The sequence below is a fragment of the Phaethon aethereus genome, assembly GCF_964289735.1.
Source record: "Phaethon aethereus genome assembly, chromosome: 3".
Taxonomy (NCBI): domain Eukaryota; kingdom Metazoa; phylum Chordata; class Aves; order Phaethontiformes; family Phaethontidae; genus Phaethon; species Phaethon aethereus.
Genome location: NC_138576.1, coordinates 40212599 through 40232516, shown reverse-complemented (window position 1 = coordinate 40232516; position 19918 = coordinate 40212599). Strand labels below are relative to the sequence as shown.

General features: G+C 38.1%; 1 protein-coding gene across 1 annotated transcript in view; it reads left to right on the top strand.

Annotated features, from left to right (window-relative positions):
• CEP162 (centrosomal protein 162) overlaps positions 1 to 16660 on the top strand; it is a gene marked incomplete at both ends in the record, with an annotated part of 45889 nt that extends 29229 nt beyond the window's left edge. The window contains 9 exons of the mRNA XM_081998511.1: positions 1221 to 1347; positions 2255 to 2418; positions 3969 to 4073; positions 5172 to 5396; positions 6577 to 7235; positions 8086 to 8227; positions 11048 to 11146; positions 14141 to 14275; positions 16442 to 16660. Coding sequence (XP_081854637.1) covers positions 1221 to 1347; positions 2255 to 2418; positions 3969 to 4073; positions 5172 to 5396; positions 6577 to 7235; positions 8086 to 8227; positions 11048 to 11146; positions 14141 to 14275; positions 16442 to 16660 — 1875 coding nt within the window. The remainder of the gene's footprint in view (positions 1 to 1220; positions 1348 to 2254; positions 2419 to 3968; positions 4074 to 5171; positions 5397 to 6576; positions 7236 to 8085; positions 8228 to 11047; positions 11147 to 14140; positions 14276 to 16441) is intronic.
• Positions 16661 to 19918: the final 3258 nt, after the last annotated feature.

Below are 19918 nucleotides of genomic sequence, written 5' to 3'. Positions count from 1 at the left end.
CTAGAAAAGAACATCAGAGTGAAAAGAATCTTTATTCACTCATGTAACTTTTTTTGTAGACCTACAGGTGCTTTGGGTTTTGAGGGAGGATGTTTAGTAAGCTTCATATTAAAGTTAAAGGTTTTGAGGAACTTCTGTCACTCTGCTTACTGCAAGTGGAGGGACTGTTCTGGTACATACTTCATCTGACCGTTAGACCAGAAATTAAAAGCTGCATCTTCCATTTGTTTTGTTTGTGTTTAAAACAAACAGACAGACAACAACAGGTAGGCGATAAAGAGGATCTGGATCCAGTGAGCTTCAGGACCAGCAAAGGTGGTCCTGGTCTGATAGAGATGACTTTGAGCTCTTAAGGCTCCAGGGGCTCCCGTAGTTCCAGCCTCATAGGTGCTGCTGCTACACTTCCCTGTCCTTAGGTCCAGCCTGTAATGAGACTGAAGACAAGATCCAAAGATGGAGACACACAGACAACACTGACATGGTCAGGCACAGAGATAATACAGAGAGCAGTGCCCTTGCTCACACCACAGAAGTACAAAGAGTACTTTTGGAAACACAAGGAGCACGTATGGACTGATCCTGTTCAGCAGATCAGGATAGGAGTTCACTAGCAGTACCACACGTACATGCACGTGCTGGCCATTGCTGGCCCTAGACGCTTGGTCTATTTACTGGTTGGCCCTAAAAATCTCAGCCCTACCCTGCAGTTGCTGTTCCCTGTACCTATGGATCCCTAGGACCAAGGACCTCTATCTCCAGAGGCTGGCACCTTTCATCCTGCTTAGTCTTAAAGTTTGCTAGTGATGCCACATAAACAAACAGAACAGAGTGCACACAGAAAATGGTGAGAAATAGAATGTAGTAAGATGAACTGTTGGACAATACATCTGCCCATTTATGCTACAGTCTTAAGTCTTAGAAATAAGTAAAGCCATTTTCTTTACTGACAGTCTCAAAACTGACAGATGTTTTCTACTTCTAAGACAATTATGTAAGACTTATTAAAAAAAAAAATCAGTTTTTGTGCTTAGCGTAATTTTTCCCATGCTCTGCTATAGCAAGGCCTGAGAATAATACTAAAACTAGAAAACCTCATTGCTGCTGCGGTCTGACACAACTGTTGTGCTTTAATCATTTTATGGTGAAAAAGCATGTTCAGGTTTTTTGTATGACAATGTGTATTTAGTTTTTCTTGTCTTACTGTTTTCTCTAAAACTCAGAAGGAAGAAACTAAATTACAAGAAGAGATAAGACGTCTCAAACAAGATAAGCAAGCTCTTGAGGTAGACTTGGGACAAGCAAAGAAGGAGAGAGATTTAGCAAAAGTCCAGATTGCATCCGCATCAGGTAAAGCACCTTCAGTTCATTGAATAATTTTGTCTATTCTGTGCTTCACTAAATAAATATGTAACTAGAACTTCATTGTCATTAAAATATTACTTAGTCAAATGCATCTAGACCATTTCCAAGCATTGTCTAAACTTTTATTAAAAGCATATAGTGAAGGACATGCTACAGTACCTTTGGCACTCTATTAGAAAGCCTTTTTATGTATCCAGCCAAACTCTTTGTTGTTGCCTATTAAGTTTGATTTCTTGCCCATCTTCCACTGAGCATGGAAAACAAACGATTCCATTTATATGACAACTCTGTTCATAAGAAAAGGTTTACTGTGTTGCATCTTAGCCTGTTTAGATCTTGCCTTTTTTTTACCTATAACTTACGCCTTGTGTCTTTTTTTTCAACATTCTTATCAGAACTCTTTCCAGTTTGAGCTTTTTTAATGAGAGAGGACCAGAAACTGGAGTCTTTCACTTCTGGTATCAGGCATCACAAGTGCTAAGAGCTGTAACATTTATCTTCATGTCTCCTCAAAATGCTTGATCCCTAAATGGGAGGAGTATGGTCAATACATATCTAAGCATATATACTATATTGTCATCCATGTAGTTACTGAAAAATTGTTTACTAGAATGTCATCAAGAATAGGTCTCCCTGGGTTTCTGTTTTAAATACTTTCCATGGCAAACTGTGAACTATTGAGTACTGCTATGTGTAAGAGAAAAAAGGTGCTTTTTTTCCAATAACGGTTGCATTTAAAATCCTAATTAGGGTCTGGTTTTAAAATGTTACTGCAGTAACGGGATTGTCAAAAGAGTAAATATATGAAATGTGCTGAGAAGGATAGTGTTGACTAATTACTTCAATACATAAGTACTAATAAAACAATACTAAGGACATTTTCTTCCTGTAGGTGAGAAGTCTTATGAATTTAAAGTTATGGAAGAGTCATACAAACAGGAGATTACTCATTTAAAAAGAAGACTTCAGTGGTATGCAGAAAATCAAGATCTTTTGGATAAAGATGCAGCCCGTCTTAAAGATGCAAGAGAAGAAATTGGGAGACTAAAACTAGAGGTGATAATATCTAAATTTATCTAAGAAGGTGGAACTTAAAATTATTTCTTTTCTAGTGACAATTACAATGTAGTTCTGTCCTTCATAATAATACCATTTTTTTCAAGGAAAAACATGTAACCTTTCAATGTAAACCTTTCTTTATAACCTTTCAATCAAACGTGGAGTCTTTATATGCAAATTGGGTAGTACTGCATATGCAGTGAGAGTTGCACGTGCAAAATGCTTAAAACCTGGTTTTGCTTCTGTTGGACATCTTGATGATGCTTCTGGAAACAAAAGTAATGTGTTTCCTTAAAACCTGCAAATTTCTTGACTAAGAAAAGGAAGTCCATTGTTACACTAACAACTTGGAACATCCCTCTTGTCATTCTCTTATCCTCCTTTTTACTCCATGGTAGCATAGGCAACGCTTACTTTTTTTCTTAAGTACCTGTTCTAAATTCTTTCTTAGAAAAAATCTCTGGTTGCTGTAGTAGGGAAGAAAAAGACAAAACACTCAAAATATAAAGCAAGTAAAACTAATGCATGAATCTTGAGTAGTTCTGAGATTTGCATTGCCTGCTTGTCAGTAGATTTGACTTAGGATTCACCGAAGTAAAGAATTTTACCAGTGATAAGATATAATTTATCCTGGAATTTTTTTCACGGTGTTTTATAAGAGAGCTCACAGATGAAAGGAGGTGCTTCTGAAGGAGCAGCCAGGGAAGGAGAGCCCTTAAACACCACCATATCAAACTTTGATCAACATATTGTTGTGAAAGAAAATATTTTAATTTGCATTTTCTCCAGGATGGACTGGTGTTTAAAAACAATGAAGAGCTTTGACTTCATAGAAACAATCAAATTAGTCAAACTGCACTGGCATGAAAGCATTACTTATGCTAACATTGCCAATGTGAGAGAGAAATCAAGATAGGAATACTTCCAACTATAGCAGGTGTAATTAATATCCCTGTACAGTGATCGCAGTGGCTGATAAAGGTAGGAAATTCAATTTTAGATTAAAGCTTTGAGTCGTCATGGCCAGACTTTATGGGAGTTACAGGAGTGTTAGCTATCCAGTTTTTTCCCCTGATCCTGAGAGTCAGCATTTATTTAGGCACAACATAATACTGCTTTTCTGCTGTTTCTATATCCCATCATGGAGCATAGCCTTGCAAATCACAAACTATTTCCTTAACTCACCTTGAGTTCACGTAATGCAATGTGGTACTTTATATTACAGCTTATTAACCAAGCCTGCATGCTGGAAGTATGGGACAAAGAAGCAGATTTACTGGTCTGAAGACAAGAATGTCCCAGAGCTGGGGGACGTTCTCTTCTAGATTTCCATAGCTAGTTTCAGCTCCTTTGATCTTAAGTGGCTTAAAGAAGCTCTAACTTAGTTTAAGAACCTGAACAATCAGTTAGTACAGAAATTACTATTACCAGTTTTTAAGTTGCAGAATACTCCCATTATATTGTGTGTGTTTGAAATGCTTAATTTTGTACTACAAGACAATGTCTCTGAATATATATTTCAATTTATTTTCTCATAAATTGGGTAGGTTGAGAAGCTCAGAGCTGAAGCTGGAGATCAGTGTGTGCAACAGAAGAAACGTTTGCGAGACAGAGCAGCAGATGCTAAAAGAATTCAGGATCTTGAGCGACAAGTATGCAATAATAGAGCTGTGTTTTGTTTAACCTTTATTTCAGATTAGGTCTCTTACAACACTTACCAGCCCTTTCATAAAGATAGAGCATTGCATGAAGCCCTATGATAAAGTAACTTGTGCTATAGAACACTCCTAACACAAAAAGCTGCAATTGTTTGCTTACTAAGGACTCTTCTGCTACTATGTTTTAATAAACTATTTACTGATATCCCTTTTCAAATCCTTTAACATTAAAATATTTTTTAGAGTTTCTGGAAAGGGGCAAGAGGGCAAAAGCACACACAAGCTTGCTGTCTATATTCTAAGACTCCTCCTATCTCTGTTCAGTAATCCCTTAATATTATGACCAATTTCAACCAAGTTGATTCAAGAGTAGGGGTTTAAATTTTACTGTATTCCTATAAGATTCATGAAAACTCGGGGAGTAGAGACCTTAAAATCCATCTTTCTACTAAGGAAGAGTCAGGTGGAAATGGACCTTTCTGAATTTTAGATGGCAGCTGCATTTGGTGGGGATGTGGGACAAATGGGAAAGCGCCTCTGCAGTATTCTAATGTGATGCCTATCTTATCCATAGATAGCCCCCCTCCATAGAGGGTCTTGCTATTAGTCTTGCATGCAAGGTGTTAGTTTTATTTTACTGCAGACTCCAAAATAAAAGGCATATAATGTGTTATTGGGAGAATAATTTCGAAACTCTTATGAAATATCTCTGTAACAGTTGGAAAAGTAGAATGTGAATGGAAGTCCAGGAAAAAAGCAAGTACTTTAACAGTATTAAGAGCCATATACAACTTAAGTGCTAAGAAAGTAAATAAAAGGTCCATTTGACATAGGACAACCTGAAGACGAGAGCAGTATTTTGTTTGAGATGATGTGTATGTCAATCAGTAAGAGACGATGAGTCTTGCTTTTCTGTAAACAGTAACGTAAATATAAGCAATGTAAAAAGATTCTCAACACATGCATCTCTAGTTTTCATTCTTCACCCAGCTTGAGTGGATGACATTTGTTAACAATCTGTCACGTATTTCAGTTTGCTTTGCATTAGAACTTTATTCTTTTTGACTTCTGACTTAATTTTCTTTTTGATAGATCAGAGAAATGGAAGGAATTCTAAAAAGAAGGTATCCAAATTCTTTGCCTGCTCTGATTTATGCTGCTGCTGCTGCCGAGAAAACTAATGATCTTTCATCTAAAACAAACACAACTGATTTTTTGGAGAGAAGAATTAAAAAGTTAGAAACAGAACTTGAAGGTAAAGATGATGAAGCTAAAAAAAGTCTCCGTGCCATGGAACAACAATTTCAAAAAATAAAGGTAAAAGTTGGAGGCTTGTTGAGTAGTCTACTCTGTAACAGTACTCTGTAACAGTCACAAGGTTACTGGTGTCTAACACAGAGTAGTGGTGAAACTGAAGGCAAAGGCCACATTCAAGGGAAAAATATTCAAAGAATTTATAACCAGAATTTCAGTAGCTTCAGCACCCAAGATAAAAAAAGCATTGAAATTGTTGGAATATTATTGAAACAGAAAGAACAAGTTCTTGATGCATAATAATTAAATTCTTACAATTAAGGTAAGTGGGTTTCATCCTGTGAATGGTCGGAGTAGCTGCTTACCTAATTCCTTGCTGTACCAAAGGCTGTGGTTTCAAAGGTCTGCTGACCAAGCATTTCTGCAGGGAGCATCTAGGAACACGAAACAGTCTATCCAAAAATTACATAATAGCAAGTCTGAAGACTTGTATCAGGAAGCATGGAAGTCTGGCCTTTTACTTCAAGGAAAAGGTAGACTGCAAAGGTGCTTAATGAGCAGGAAAGGAAAGCATTGGCCAGTTGTTCCTCCTTTTCTTCATGTGAGTAACTCATCATGCTTTTCTCAGAGGCTATCCAGGCTATTAAGAAGGATTAGGTTTTCCTCAGCTCATTAGGAAGAAGGATTCTGTGTCTCTCTGAATTCATACTTCTATATTCATGCTTAAAATAAAAATCTGTCCTGTTAAAATTTGAGATGTTTCTAAAAGTGTGAAGTACAATTTTGAGGCATGTGACAGTAATGTTTGCAAACTGACACATGGCAAATAGATAATGACAGATTTTCAAAAAATTAACTACTTGCTGTAATAAGATGTTACTTTGCCTGTCTGAGGTGGTAACATCTGAAGAGGACTCCATTATATAAAAATGAAATAATTTCTTGTCAGTTGAATCTTCTTTCCCATAGTTGCTGCATTCATTGTGAGTAGAGGATTACATCATAGTAAATGTTTTGAATAATTCTGTTTTACAGCAGACTTAAGTTTGCTTCACGTACTTTTTTCATTCACTAATTTCTGAACTGATTGAGTAGTGTTGTTAGTAATACTGATGTGTATCCTGTCTTGTGAAATCTTGCTTCAGATGTGCAGTAACTTTAAAGAATAACAGGAAGAGCTAATAATAAAAGTACACTTGAAGAAACTGCTTCTTCTTCCCCTCCTCCCATTCCCCTCCCTTAGATACAGTATGAGCAAAGACTTGTAGAGCTTGAGCAACTACTTGCCTACAAATTCATGAGTGAATCACCAAAACTGAATGGTGATAAAGCCAGTTCTACAGAACTTGAACAGGAGCTTCAGAATCTGAAGAAGACACATCAGATCACCGTTAAAGACCTCCAGACAGAAATTGAAAACCTCAGAAGTCAAAATTCCCAATTAAAACTCAGAAGTAAAAAGGATAATAAAGACTTAGAGTCCACAGACTCTCATATGAAACAAGGTAACACAAAAGACAGACTTTTAAAACTAAATCAAGAACTGGTCATCAAAAACAGAGAAATACAAGACCTTACAAAAACTGTAGAGAAACTTCAAAAAGAAAGGATGGTGATGTTGTCTGATAATAATTTGAGAAATAAGAAAAACTCTACAGAGATCTTGAAAAAGAATACCTCAGCAACAGATAAAAGGAATTCTGGCAACAGTGAACCCTTTCTAAGCATTTTCAACGATGGCAAGATATACCAACCACATGCCTTTTCTGATTCTAATCTCTCAGAAGTTCTGCAAGAAAATGCACAGCTGAAAGAAGAGCTAGAAAGATTGTCTCTAGAAATGAACCAGCAGAGGGTGAAGTCTCAAGCAATGCTGGCTTATTCTGAAAATAATATACGAAGGTAAATGCTTAACGTGTTCCTTCAAAAGCCTTGTTAAAGTGTTGGCTGATACAGGATTGAAGTGACGCATGAACATGTCAGCCATGTGTGAAGCTAGCTTATACTTGGCCAGTGTTCTCTGTAAATTTAATTTTTACTGTTTGTTTATGGTTTGGGTTTTTTTTTTTTTAGTTTTCTGGTTGGTGGGGATTTTTTAGAGCAGTGCACTGTCATGATCCTTTCTACAGGCAAACCTATGTTAATTCTTCTTATTAATGCTACAGGTCGTCATGTTTTTGAGTAAAAAGATCTCAATGTAAATCATTGCATTTTAGATATTTTGTATTTGTGTTGTATAGCATTAATATTTGGTACACATACTTTTTTTCAAACTGGGGTATGCTCTCAGTGGGATTTGCTTGACGAACTGTAGAAACTTTACACCTCACCTAGTCTCCCTTAGATCCCTTCATAGTCAAAGTAGAGTAAATTGGCATATTTAGATTGCAACACATTCTGTTCTGAAATAGATATGTCAAATAGGACAGCTGAATTATGATTTAAAAGCACCAATTTTCTCTCTTTTTTTATAAGAGGAGCCAAAGTTTTCTGGCTGAGTTTTCTGTATTGTAGCTGCTTCTAGTTAAATGAGGCACATATCCAGCATTGTAGGCTTCCCACCCTGTCATCCCTCCAGAGCAGTAGAAGTAACGTTGGTGCTATCTTGCAAGGTTTTGTTATAAAATTTCAAACACACGCTGCCTTTAACGTTTTTGATGTTCTATATGTTCAAGGGAGAAACCTTGCCACATTTTTTAAGAACTGTCTGTAGCTGCTTTACTGTATCTTTCTTTCCTCGCACTTGCTTCAGGATACAGGAGGACACAGCAGAATACATTGCATCTCTGAAAGCTTCCCATCAGAGGGAAGTGGAGAAGATTCTTTGCCAGCATGCAAAGGAGCATTCTACTTCTAAGGTAGCTGAACTGAGCAGCAGAATTTCAACACAAGAGGTAAGATACAGTAGATACATTCATCATGTATAGATATCTGTTATAGTAATCTAGAAAGAAATTCCTTTAAACTTTATCTTTCTTTGATGTAGGATCTATTGTTTCAAAAATGGGCCTATGCCACTGTATTCACAGAATCCTAGAATGGCTGATGTCGGAAGGGACCTCTGGAGGTCATCTTGTCCAACCCCCCTGCTCAAGCAGGGTCATCTAGAGCCAACTGCTCAGGACCATGTCCAGACAGCTTTTGAATATCTCCAGGGAGGGAGACTGCACAACCTCTCTGGGCTTAGAGACTAAACAAACACCTGGTCATCCTCACAATACATGTTTTCCCTATATTCTAGACAGGACATCCTGTATTTCAGTTTGTGGCCTTTGCTGCTTCTCCCATTGCTGGATACCACTGGAAAGAGCCTGGCTCTGTTGGCTTGGCACCCTCGCTTCAGATATTTGTCAACATTGATGAGATCCCGCTGAGCCTTTTCTCCTCCAGGCTAAACAGTCCCAGCTCTCTCAGCCTTTCCTCATATGAGAGATGTTCCATTCCCTTCATCATCTTAGTGGCCCTTTGCAGACTTTCTCCAGTAGCTCCATGTGTCTTGCACTGGGGAACCCAGAACTGAACACAGTATTCCAGGTGTGGCTTCACCAGAGCTGAATAGAGGGGAAGGACCACCTTCCTTGACCAGCTGGCAACATTTATACTAATGCAGCCCAGGATACCATTAGCCTTTTTTTCAACTTGGTGTCCACCAGCACCCCCAGGTGCTTTTCAGAAAAACTGCTTTCTAGCTGGGTGGCCCCCAGCATATGCTGTTGTTCCTCCCCAGGAGCAGGACTTTGCACTTCCCTTTATTTTAGTTCACAAGGTTTCTGTCAGCCCATTTCTTCAGCCTGTCAAGGACCCCCTGGATGGCAGCACAATCCTCTGGCGTGTCAGCCACTCCTCCCGGTTTTATATGATAGTAAATTTGCTGAGGGTGCGCTCTGCCCCGTCATCCAGATCATTAATGAAGATGTTGAACAGGACTGGACCCAGAACTGACAATTCTACACACCACACCTCCTGAGTTACTGGTCTCCAACTTGACTTTGTTGCACTCGTAGCCACCCTCTGGCCCAGCCATTTAAGTCATTTTGCAATCCACCTCACTGTCTGCTCATCCAACCCCATACTTCATCAGCTTCTCTATGAGGATTTTACATGAGACAGTGTTGAAAGCCCTACTACTGAAATCCAGGTAGGCAATATCCACTGCTCCCTCTTCATCTGCCAAGCCACTCATTTCATCATAGAGGGTTAGCAGGTTGGTCAAACATGACTTCCCCTTTGTAGATCCATGCTTACTACTCCTGATCACCTTTTTGTCCTTCATGTGCTTGACAGGTTTTCAGGATTAGTTGGTCCCTCACTTTCCCAGGGTGAGGTGAGGCGGAGTAGCCTGTAGCTCCCTGCATCGTCCTCCTTGCCCTTTTTGAAGGTAGGAGTGACATTTGTCCTCAGCAGATATGGTTGCATCTTATCAGGGCCATGGACTTACATTTGTGTGGTTTGCATAAGTATTCCCTGACCAGATCCTCTTCCACCAAGCATGTATATTCCTCATTCCAGACTTGCCCCCTAGTCTCTAGGGCCTTGGATTCCTGAAGGCCAGTCTTGCTAGTAAAGACTGAGATGAAGGCGGCATTCAGTACCTCAGCCTCTTCCATGTCCTGGGTCACCAGGACACCTGCCCCTTTCATCAGCAGGCCCACATTTTCTGTAGTCTTCTGTTTGCCACTTAGGTACTTGCAGAAGCCCTTCTTGTTGCCTTTGCCAGTCTCGCCAGATTCAATTCCAGGTGGATTTGGGCTTTCCTGACCACATCTCTGCATGCTCAGACAGTGTCTCTATATTCCTTCTAGGTTACCTGTCCTTGTTCCCACTGTCTGTATGCTTCCTTTCTATGTTTGATTTTTGCCAGGAGTTCCTTGTTCATCCATGCATCATCTCCTGACCTTTTTGCCTTTCTCCTTGTTGGGATGGACTGTTCCTGAGCCTGGTAGAGGTGATCCTTGAATGCCAACAAGCTTTCTTGGGCTCTTCTTTCCCCCTCAGGGCCCCATCCCGTGGGATTCTTTCAGGCAGATCTTTGAAGAGGTCAGAGTCTGCTCTCCTGAAGTCCAGGGTTATGATCATGCTTTTTGGCCTGCTCTCTCCTCTCAGGATCCTGAACTCCACCATCTCATGGTCACTGCAGCCAAGATTGCCTTTGACATTCACATCTCCACACACCCTTCCTTCTTTGTGAGTTTAAGGCCCAGCAGAGCACTTCTCCTCACTGGTTCCTCTATCACTTGGGGTCAGGAAGTTGTCATGAATACTCTCCAGGAACCTCTTGGATTGCTTATGCCATGTGGTGTTGTTCCTCCAGCAGGTATCAGGGTGGTTGAAGTCCCCCATGAGGACCCGGGCCTGTGATTATATTGGTGCATTAAAATTCTGGGAGAAGTTTTACATACAGTATGAAGGTAGAAAGAGCTATTGCATTCAGAGTATTTCAGAACTTTTTTTAACTGAGGAAAGTAACTTGAAGATTGAGACTTGTTTTCATATACTGTATATGAACAAACGTGTGCTATTTAACAACCCACATAGAGGATTATTAAATAGCACACAGGCACATGCATTAAGAGGTAGTATTGTTAATATATGCATCACTTATACCTGCAGTACTACAATACTGATTATATTTTTGGTGTATGTTTCCTTTATAGGTCTTCACATGTTGTCATGGGTATTTATGTTAATGATGACTATTTTTAACCTTTTTGTAGATACTGATAAAACATCTCCAAGAACAAATCGGTGAACAACAGAGACAACAGGAAGACCTTCTAATTTCACAAATGCGTGAGGAACTCCTACAAAAAGAGGTATATTTAAACTGGGATTGGGGGTACCTTATATTAATAAAAGAGTTTCACTTTCATCCTTGTAAAGCTTCAGATAATATATAGGAAATAATTCTTAGAAACAGTATTTTTGTCAGTTGCTTCTACATTGATTATACCTGAGAATGCAATGTATTTTTCTAATGTGAACAAGAGAACAACACAGCACAGAAGGTAGAACTTTGATCTTCTTTGATTAGTATTACTACTACTATTATTAAGTTAGAAATGTCTGACATCTGTATGAAAATTGATCAGCAGATTAATCCAAGCATTCATAGCCTCTTCTTTGAGGTGTGATGGATGGGTAGTAAATAGACCACAGGACTTTTTCTTTATTAAGAGGGTATTTTATTACTGTTTTCAAATTCTTTGTTCAGATAAAGCCTGCCTTTTTTTCATCCTTTGTTGCCATAAAACTGACTTAGGCAATTATGTTCTTGGTTTTCTCCTTTGATATCTATGAAATTTGAGGTCTTATAAGAAGAGAGGGTTAGTTGTAATAGTTCCAAAATTCACTGGTTTGTAAGAGAATTATATAGGTTTTTCCTAACCTTCTACTTCTATTGGTAGCATATAATCTAAAAATTACACTTATTCATGTTTTATTTGTTGGGTTAATATTGTGTGAAATTGCTGTCTGTCTTTTAGCTCAAGCATTTTCAACTATTGGCTATGCTTTTGTTGTTCTTTAAAATGCTGCCAATCTTTTTTTTTTTTTTTTTAATCACTTCCTGGTCAGGAGGAGGATATAGCCCGTGTTAGCATTGTGCCTATGCTTAATTCACCACCTACTTGATGTGTGAACATTGCTAATCTTAACTTCATTTTGATAATACAGTAATTAACCTGCAAGAGTTATTAAAAAGCATTGTCCTATTCTGCAAGGGACTGAGAACTCAACAGACATTTAATCTTGTTCGTGGCCCTTAGAAGAAATGAAAGAATTCTCAGTTTATGTTTAGTACATACTTAATGTAATTAATCTTAGTCTCACTAAACTCATTCGCTATTTATCTTATCCATGAAAAATTCCACGTCTGTTGTGAAGTATTTATAGAAAAGTGAGGGTTTGTAGGGAGGTAAAAAAGATCTCCTATTAAACAAGCTCTGTATGTGCAGAATAAGGGCTGAGACTTTGGGTTCATATTATGAATCTAATGATACATGTTGCCTTTCCATGCAAAGCTTATTTTACTCCAATGACCTCCATGTATATGTAATACTTCCTCCTGGGAAAGCAGGGTGAGAATACAATGAGACAAATGTTATTAAACAGAGTTGTTTCCTCTATGCCTGTTTGCTTTACAGATTATTAATGACAGAGATGGTTAAGAGGATGGTCATCCTGTCTAACCCACATGTTACAGGCTGAGTTTTAGGTGCTGGCATTTAAGAAAACGTAAGAGAGTGCCTTTGTTACAAAAATCATTGCAGGACTATACAGAAAAAAATGTCAAATGCCTTGCTTACACCCTCTAGTAGGATTGCTTTATTTAAATAACAGATAGTGCTGCTTTTAAAATACATTTTAAGCATTAAATGGTTGCACAAATTGAGCTGAAAAAAGAAGTCAACCAAACCTGCAAATGTAATTAGTCATGATAGGGAAAAGCACTACCATTTGTAATAGGATTGAGCATCCTGTCTAAAATGGTGGTACCTGAAAAAAGGCAACCTTTTTTTCCAAGGCTCACAGGAAGATTGCTACTTGAATATTAATTTCAGAAAAGCTGTTCATGTTTCCCATTGACTGTATTCTTCTCTTGCTTAACACATAGCAGAGCTTTGTATTTAACATAATTCTGTTTCTGATAAAATACATGGAGCCCATTTTCTTCTGGGGCTTTCTCCCCCTCCTAACGTCTTTCCTGCATTAATTTTTCTTGAATTTAATTATGTATTCGAGATCACCCATCAGCCCTGTCCTTCAGTGGGGCAACTTAGCAGACAAACAGCAGACACTCATTTTCACAGAACTTATGAAACGAGGACTTCTGCGCCTCTGACAAATGCTGCAGAAATTGGTCCACAGGTTCAAAGCTGCTGGAGAAATGGACAAGAAAAATGTAGTAACATAGGCCGTTCTTTATTTTAGAAAACCACATTAAAAAGTGGAAATAATAGTAAGCCATCTTGGAGTTACTTGTCAGTAAGAGTGGCAACATCTTATGAAGTACACAATGCTTCCAGCTACTTGAATTCAGCAGCAGAGAGCCAAGGATGGCTGAGTGCTTGAAGAGGGTTAGCGGTTTGCAGATATATTGGGTAAGGGGAGCTAAGGATATAATAAAGGATAAAAACTGCAAAGCTTTCACTTTAGTTTACTTATACACATTAACAAAGTGACCAAAAAAGAACTTACGATGTTTACATGAAGAAATATCAAGTTACTTAAAATAGGCAAAGAATGAAAATAAACACATAGGGATTTATAAGAAAACTTACCTGAATTTCTGGAGGATTAGGAAATCAGTTGTAAGTCATTGGTAAATTTTATTTGACCTGTCAATTATTAGATGGGGTTGTGTAATTATGTGTGTTAGCAGCATATCTTTTCTTAATTTATTCCTTAGAAATACACTGGTACTTTTTATATTTTATCTTTAACCGGAGTGTGAGAAGGGATTGTGTTAGGACATCTATTCATCATATTCTCTGTTAATTTTTTAGTATGTTTAGAACTATAAAAATTGACTGTGACTAATCACCTCATAACGTATTATGGACAGGAACGGATTTGTAAAAAAGGACTAGATTTTCATATCCTCAGGCCATTTCTTACAAATGAAAGGTCCTAATCTGATCCCTAAGCCCCTGCTTAAGCTTTTGAATATGGGAGATTTCTCTTTTATGTCTTCCTTTCTGCAGCTTTTGAATGGAATGATTAAACAACACAAATGCACTTTGAAAGGAATGTTTTATATACTGCTTAACACAATGATAACAGTTTTCATCAATTCTCTCAAACTGTAGGTGACAAAATTGTTGGAAGAACTGAGAGAGGCTAAGGAGAGCCAGAGTCCTGAAATGAAGCACTTCTTGTCCCTGGAAAAGAAAATCAAGCATATAGAGAACAGACATGCAGAAAGAGAGCAAGAAATTCAAAAGGTATACCAGAGTATATCGGCATTTACTTCTCAAGAGCACTTTGTCAGCTTAACTGTAATTTTATGGTATTTGAACCGCCTCATTTAGCTCACACTGCAGGGGGGCAAGTACTTTTTGATAGCCATGGTTTTGTCTTTGGTGCCTGGTGATGCAAGTGAATATAGACACAGTGCTAGTCAGCTCTTTCTTGCTGTGGTGATTAAGATGACTTGTGCATGACTCGCCTATTGGGTGTGTAACTTCCTCGCAACCTGATCTAAGGAGGCCTTCCTTTTGCAGAGGGTTGGACCACATAACCTCTAGAATTCCCTTGTATCATTAGGTTATTTCATATTTCAATTACACTATGAAAGCTAGCTACTGAAAAATTGGCAAAAGTTTGTAATGCAGAGTTTCTTAAGCTATGATATATTCTTCAACTGAACTGTAATTTTATTTTCTAGTCCTAGAAATCCCATTCAGAAAAGCTGCATTAAAAGTATAGAAACATCTTGCAGCAGCCTACACATACTGTTGTTAATACCTGAAACAACAATAACAAAAAAAGCCTTTATCCTCCCCAAGATAAAAATTTTGGATTGACAATTGGATCTTTGTGATACAGCTTCTTGTATCTGACGTTTGTATCCGTTGAATGGGTAAAATAATTTTGCATTGATTTCCCACCCCACCCCCCCCCATCATTTTATGTCATGGCCTCCATCTAGATTTTTCATCTATTTGGGGAGTTTCTATCATCTGGAAACAGTTTTCTAGTTCATACAGATTTTTTTCTCAACACTTTCATCGCTTAAATATATGACTGTCATTAGTGTTTTAACTTAGATTTTACTTAAATACATGAAGTCAAAGAAGAGCTGTTGGACTGGAAGATCATCAAACCTGTAGTAGTTCTTAGTTTGTGGAGTTTGTTCTAGTTTTGAAACCAGATCTCAAGGAATACACTTTTATGTACAAAATTGGTGGTAGTAGAAGGTTTTATTCTCACACATTTCTACATCAGATACTTAATTTTCTTCCCCAAAAGAACTGTGCATAAAACAAGTCACTGGATTAAGACTGAACCCTGCTGCCACCGATGACATTATTATTTTTGTTCACGTTCTGTCCTGCTAAAGGCAACTGTAACACTGTTACTTTTTTATGCTATAGGTGTGCTTTTGTATAATGTGAGAATTTCTCTACCATTTCTGTGAAGTGCCTGCTGCTGCTCAGTTTGTGATCTGTCTCCACTGAATTTGTTACCTGACCTATAGTATTTACCAAGATGTTTTGTAATGTATTTTAAAAAAACAGAAATAATAGTATACGCAAGAATTACTACTAAGTCATTTCACCTTTCTTGGTGCTATTAGCCTTGCTATGTATTAAGTTTTGGATTTTGTTTGTGCTAGTTTTACAGCTTTAATCATCTGCAGTGGAGCACCAAAGAGTCCCCCAAATGAATGATAATGAACTGAAAAATGTAGAAAAACTAATTGCTGAACAAGATGTCCTTAGAATCAAACTACAAATACAATAATTATGGCCTTTAATTGATAGAGCTTTCCTTAAAGAATCTATTACAATTAATAGTGCTGTGGAGATTTTGATATCTTGTGGCACTTTTTGTTTTGGGTAATTTAATAGGGTTATGCCACAGATTCATGTGAAAATTAATTCAAACTTCCATCTGTAGCAGCTTCAGACCTTTGTGACTACAGAATATCTTCTGATCATTGATAGAACTTGTGGCTTTTAGAAGTACAGTGGAGCCCAGAACATGTCATTCAGATTTGGTTTGTTTCTCTTGCAGAGTGTTCTTTTAATTAACACATTTAAATGGCAATTGGAAAGGTTCGTTTTGATTACAGGGGCTTTTATGTTATATGCTCAGTCTTAAATATTCAAACTTTTAATTGCTGCTTTGGAGAGGATGAGTTAAATTCTCCCGAGGCTCATTAGTCAGTAATGGATTCTACCCTTCCGTCATTAACGCAAATATTTAAAGGAATTTATTGCTGTCAGAATGATTTTTGGAATATTCAGAACAAATTGTTTCCACTTAACGTGAGCTTTGAGACCGAGCATCAACTGTAATGAAGCGGTATATTTTTGCAAAGGGGCAATGTTGGCTGAGTATTTGTCAAGGAAGTCACAATGCTGACTTTCTTCTCTAATTTGCAGGCAGCCCAACTAACACAACATATTACGGAAGCAAGGCAAACCCATGAGGTTGAGAAGTGGCGAAGACTGGCACAACGGAAGAATCAAGAACTGGAGAAATTTCGAGTGGAATTGGATTCAATATTAGATGTTTTACGTGAACTGCAGAAACAAGGGGTTGTTATTCCTGCACCTAATTCCAGTGCATTCAGTGTGACAGACAGCTGTTGGAAGAGATGATTAGGTAGGAGTGGATTAGACAAGCAGAATTTTAATATTCAAAGTTATGTATAGAAAGTATTATCGGCAATGATTAATGTAACGCTTGTAAATTGTATTACATTCTGATCTTATCTGGAATCTTGCTTGTCCAAAAGTAGATTTGCACTGAGCAACACCCCAGTCATATTGTATGTCTTACCTTTTTTTAGGAATAAAGTTACATGCAATTTTTAAAAAAATATTAGGAATATTGAGGTTATCCATAAAGTCAATTACGATTGAGAAATTCCATTTGATGCTTTTCCAGATGCGGTAGAGCATGCCTGAATATTTTCCACTTGTGTTTATAACTTGTCTTCTCTTACAGTGATTCCTTTGTGAACAATTCAAGTAATATGCTGTTTGGCTTGTACTTTTAGTATACAGAGTTATCATTTTTCATTCAGTAGGGCATGAAAATCCTATTTTCCAACATATTGCTTCTCTTCCTCCAATTCATAAAATGTTCCTTCCCTTATCTTTAAGACCCATTTCAACTTTGTGAATGATTGGAGGGCTGGAGCAGGGCAGGCATTCTCTGGTCATGCTCAAGTTCAAACTATTTTGTTTACTTTGCAGATACTTCCAACCGTGCTGGTAGGAGTGATGGCAGAGTGGTCTAGCTGAATTGTTATGGGGCAGATATGAAAAAAGCCTGTAAAAGACTATGTGGGAGTAGTCATTGGTATCCCTTTCAAAAGGGAAGGCTGTATAGGATTTTTACAAGTGACAAAGGAGAGAGACTAATATGCTTAAGCAGAAATAATCTACCACCCAGAGAATGTGGCTATAACTTGCTGCTGAACTGCTGGGCAGCATAGCAGATAACAAGCTGAACGTCAGAGAAGCCATTGCCTTCTCCCTCTCCTCTCATGCCTGGCTGGAGTCATACACCTAGGTGTAGAGCCTGCAAGATGGTAGATAGCCCAGGAGCAATTCCTACTGCATCACTAACGTGTTGTGCTAAGCTTTTGGTCCCTTATTTCAAAAAGAGAGATCGGCCAACTGCAGGAAGAGAACGATCTGTGGTCTAGAAAATGTAGCCTTAGAGACACTGAACACACAGGGGCTGCCCTGCTCCAGAGAGGAGACTGGGGAGGGAAGATGAGGATGGCTGTTAAACACTTGTCCTGTGAAAAAGCTGCAGCTAAGAGGACAGAAAAAGGAGAAGCAGTACGTCAAATTACAGTAAAGAAAATTCAAGATAGCTGGCTATTTGGTGGCTGTAATGACAGGTTTTTCAAACAATAAATTACTAGTTTGAAGCCTCAGCACTGAAAGTCCTTAAGAATTCCATAGCACATATATTGAGGTTGTAGATCAATCAAATCAACTGTACTTATTTAGGGCAAAAAGAAGATAAAAGCTAGAATGTACTCTTCAGGCCCCTGGAGTATTGGTTGAAGGTAGCATTTAGTCAAATGTGAAATAGTTCAGGTCTGTGTATATGTATTTATGTACCGTGCTTCTTCAGGGACCAGCAGTCAACACATGTTTTGGCTTACACAAGCATGTGACCAAGCATGCATCAAACACAAAATAGTGTAACAAATTGTACCATATAGGCAGTAATCAACAGTGCAAGCTTTTTTTTTTTTTTGAGCGTACACACACACACAAAGTGAGAGTGCACACACATAGATATTAAAAAAGGATGGTCAGTTGGCAATTAATATAGTTTCATATTCAGAGATTTTCATTATTTTTAGTATGGATGTTTTGTCCCCCAATAATGAAGTATTAGTCTGTAATTCATAAAATGTGTAAATACAATAATGCTTTGTATATAAAATATAAGCCTGTGTAAATATGCTGTGTTTTCTTGCTTTGGGACTGTTTTGCAAATGAAAAGGATAAAACTGAGTAATTTCAACTTATTGTTTATTTCTTGTACAATTTGCTATACGTGTAACGCTGTATTAAAGTGTGTGATCTGAAGTGAGGTGTGGTTTGTTGTTTTTTTTTAATTACAGCAACCCTTGTGTTCCCAGAGAGGCCTGCTCCTGGATGTAGGTATGCGAGGGCACTGCCTAGGACAGAAGGGGCTGGCAGAAGCATTTCTGGTTGCTGGAAACTCTCTCTCAAACATCTAATCCTGAGGTCAAGGGTGGGGTTGCCTTAGGGTTCATACAGTTCATTCAAACACCTTTTAAAATTCTTATAGTCAGCTCTCAGCAAATGCTGGTATCTTACATAGTTTTAATTAGATTTCAAATTAAATTCTCCCTCTATTTTACTGAGCAGGGACAGCATTATTTACCATGACTATACTGTATTCTTACATGCATTTATGTAGCAGTGTGAGTTTTTAGGCATTTACCATGAACAGACTGTCTCTGGTCTTGCATGGCTGTAGTAATGGTGTTCTTTTTGGAGAACTAAGGTCCAAGTTTTAATTTCTCTGCTAAAGGTATTAGCAATTAACAGTACAGAAAAAGGAAAATACCCTGAACCAGAACAAAGGCTGACAAAAGCCTAGACATAGGAAAGAAATTTTTCCCAATGAGGGTGGTGAAACACTGGCAGAGGTTGCCCAGAGAGGTGGTAGATGCCCCATCCCTGGAAACAGGTTGCCCCTGAGCAACTTGATCTAGTTGAAGATGTCTCTGCTCACTGCAGGGGGCTTGGACTAGAGGACCTTTAAAAGCCCCTTCCAGCCCAAACTATTCTGTGATTTTGTAATTCTAAAACAGGTCATTAGCTTTTACTGTGTTCTACTGAGGATTTCAGGGGCATCTTTCAGAGAGTAATAGAATTATATATTCCCCTTGTATATTTTTCCTTTCTTATGTCCTACTCTTTTATCATGCATTTCCAGGAGGCATTGTAATGAATGGATTAAAAGAATCTTAAACATCATTTCTTTGAATCATGGCCTTATATTTAAGCTGGAATTCGTTTGTTTGCAACAAAGCAGCTGGAGTATAATAATTTGAATTGTTATGTTTGAGGCCTTTAGGAAATCAAGTGAGCAGCTGTGTGACTCAGTAGCCTAGATTACAGAGAAGACGATTGTTCAAGAGAAGAAAATAGGGTGTGCAGAAGAATATCAGTTCTCATCGTGGCACTTGTAGCAGGACATAAGCAGTATGTTCTGTTTCAAGTTCTCTGAAATACATGTCATGAGGCTAGTGACTAAGTTCAGTCCAGCTCTGCAGTAGCTCTAGTTGATTTATTTAGCTCTGTCATCTTTCACTGCCACCAGGATAGGGCAGTGTAGAAAGGGAAAAGCACACT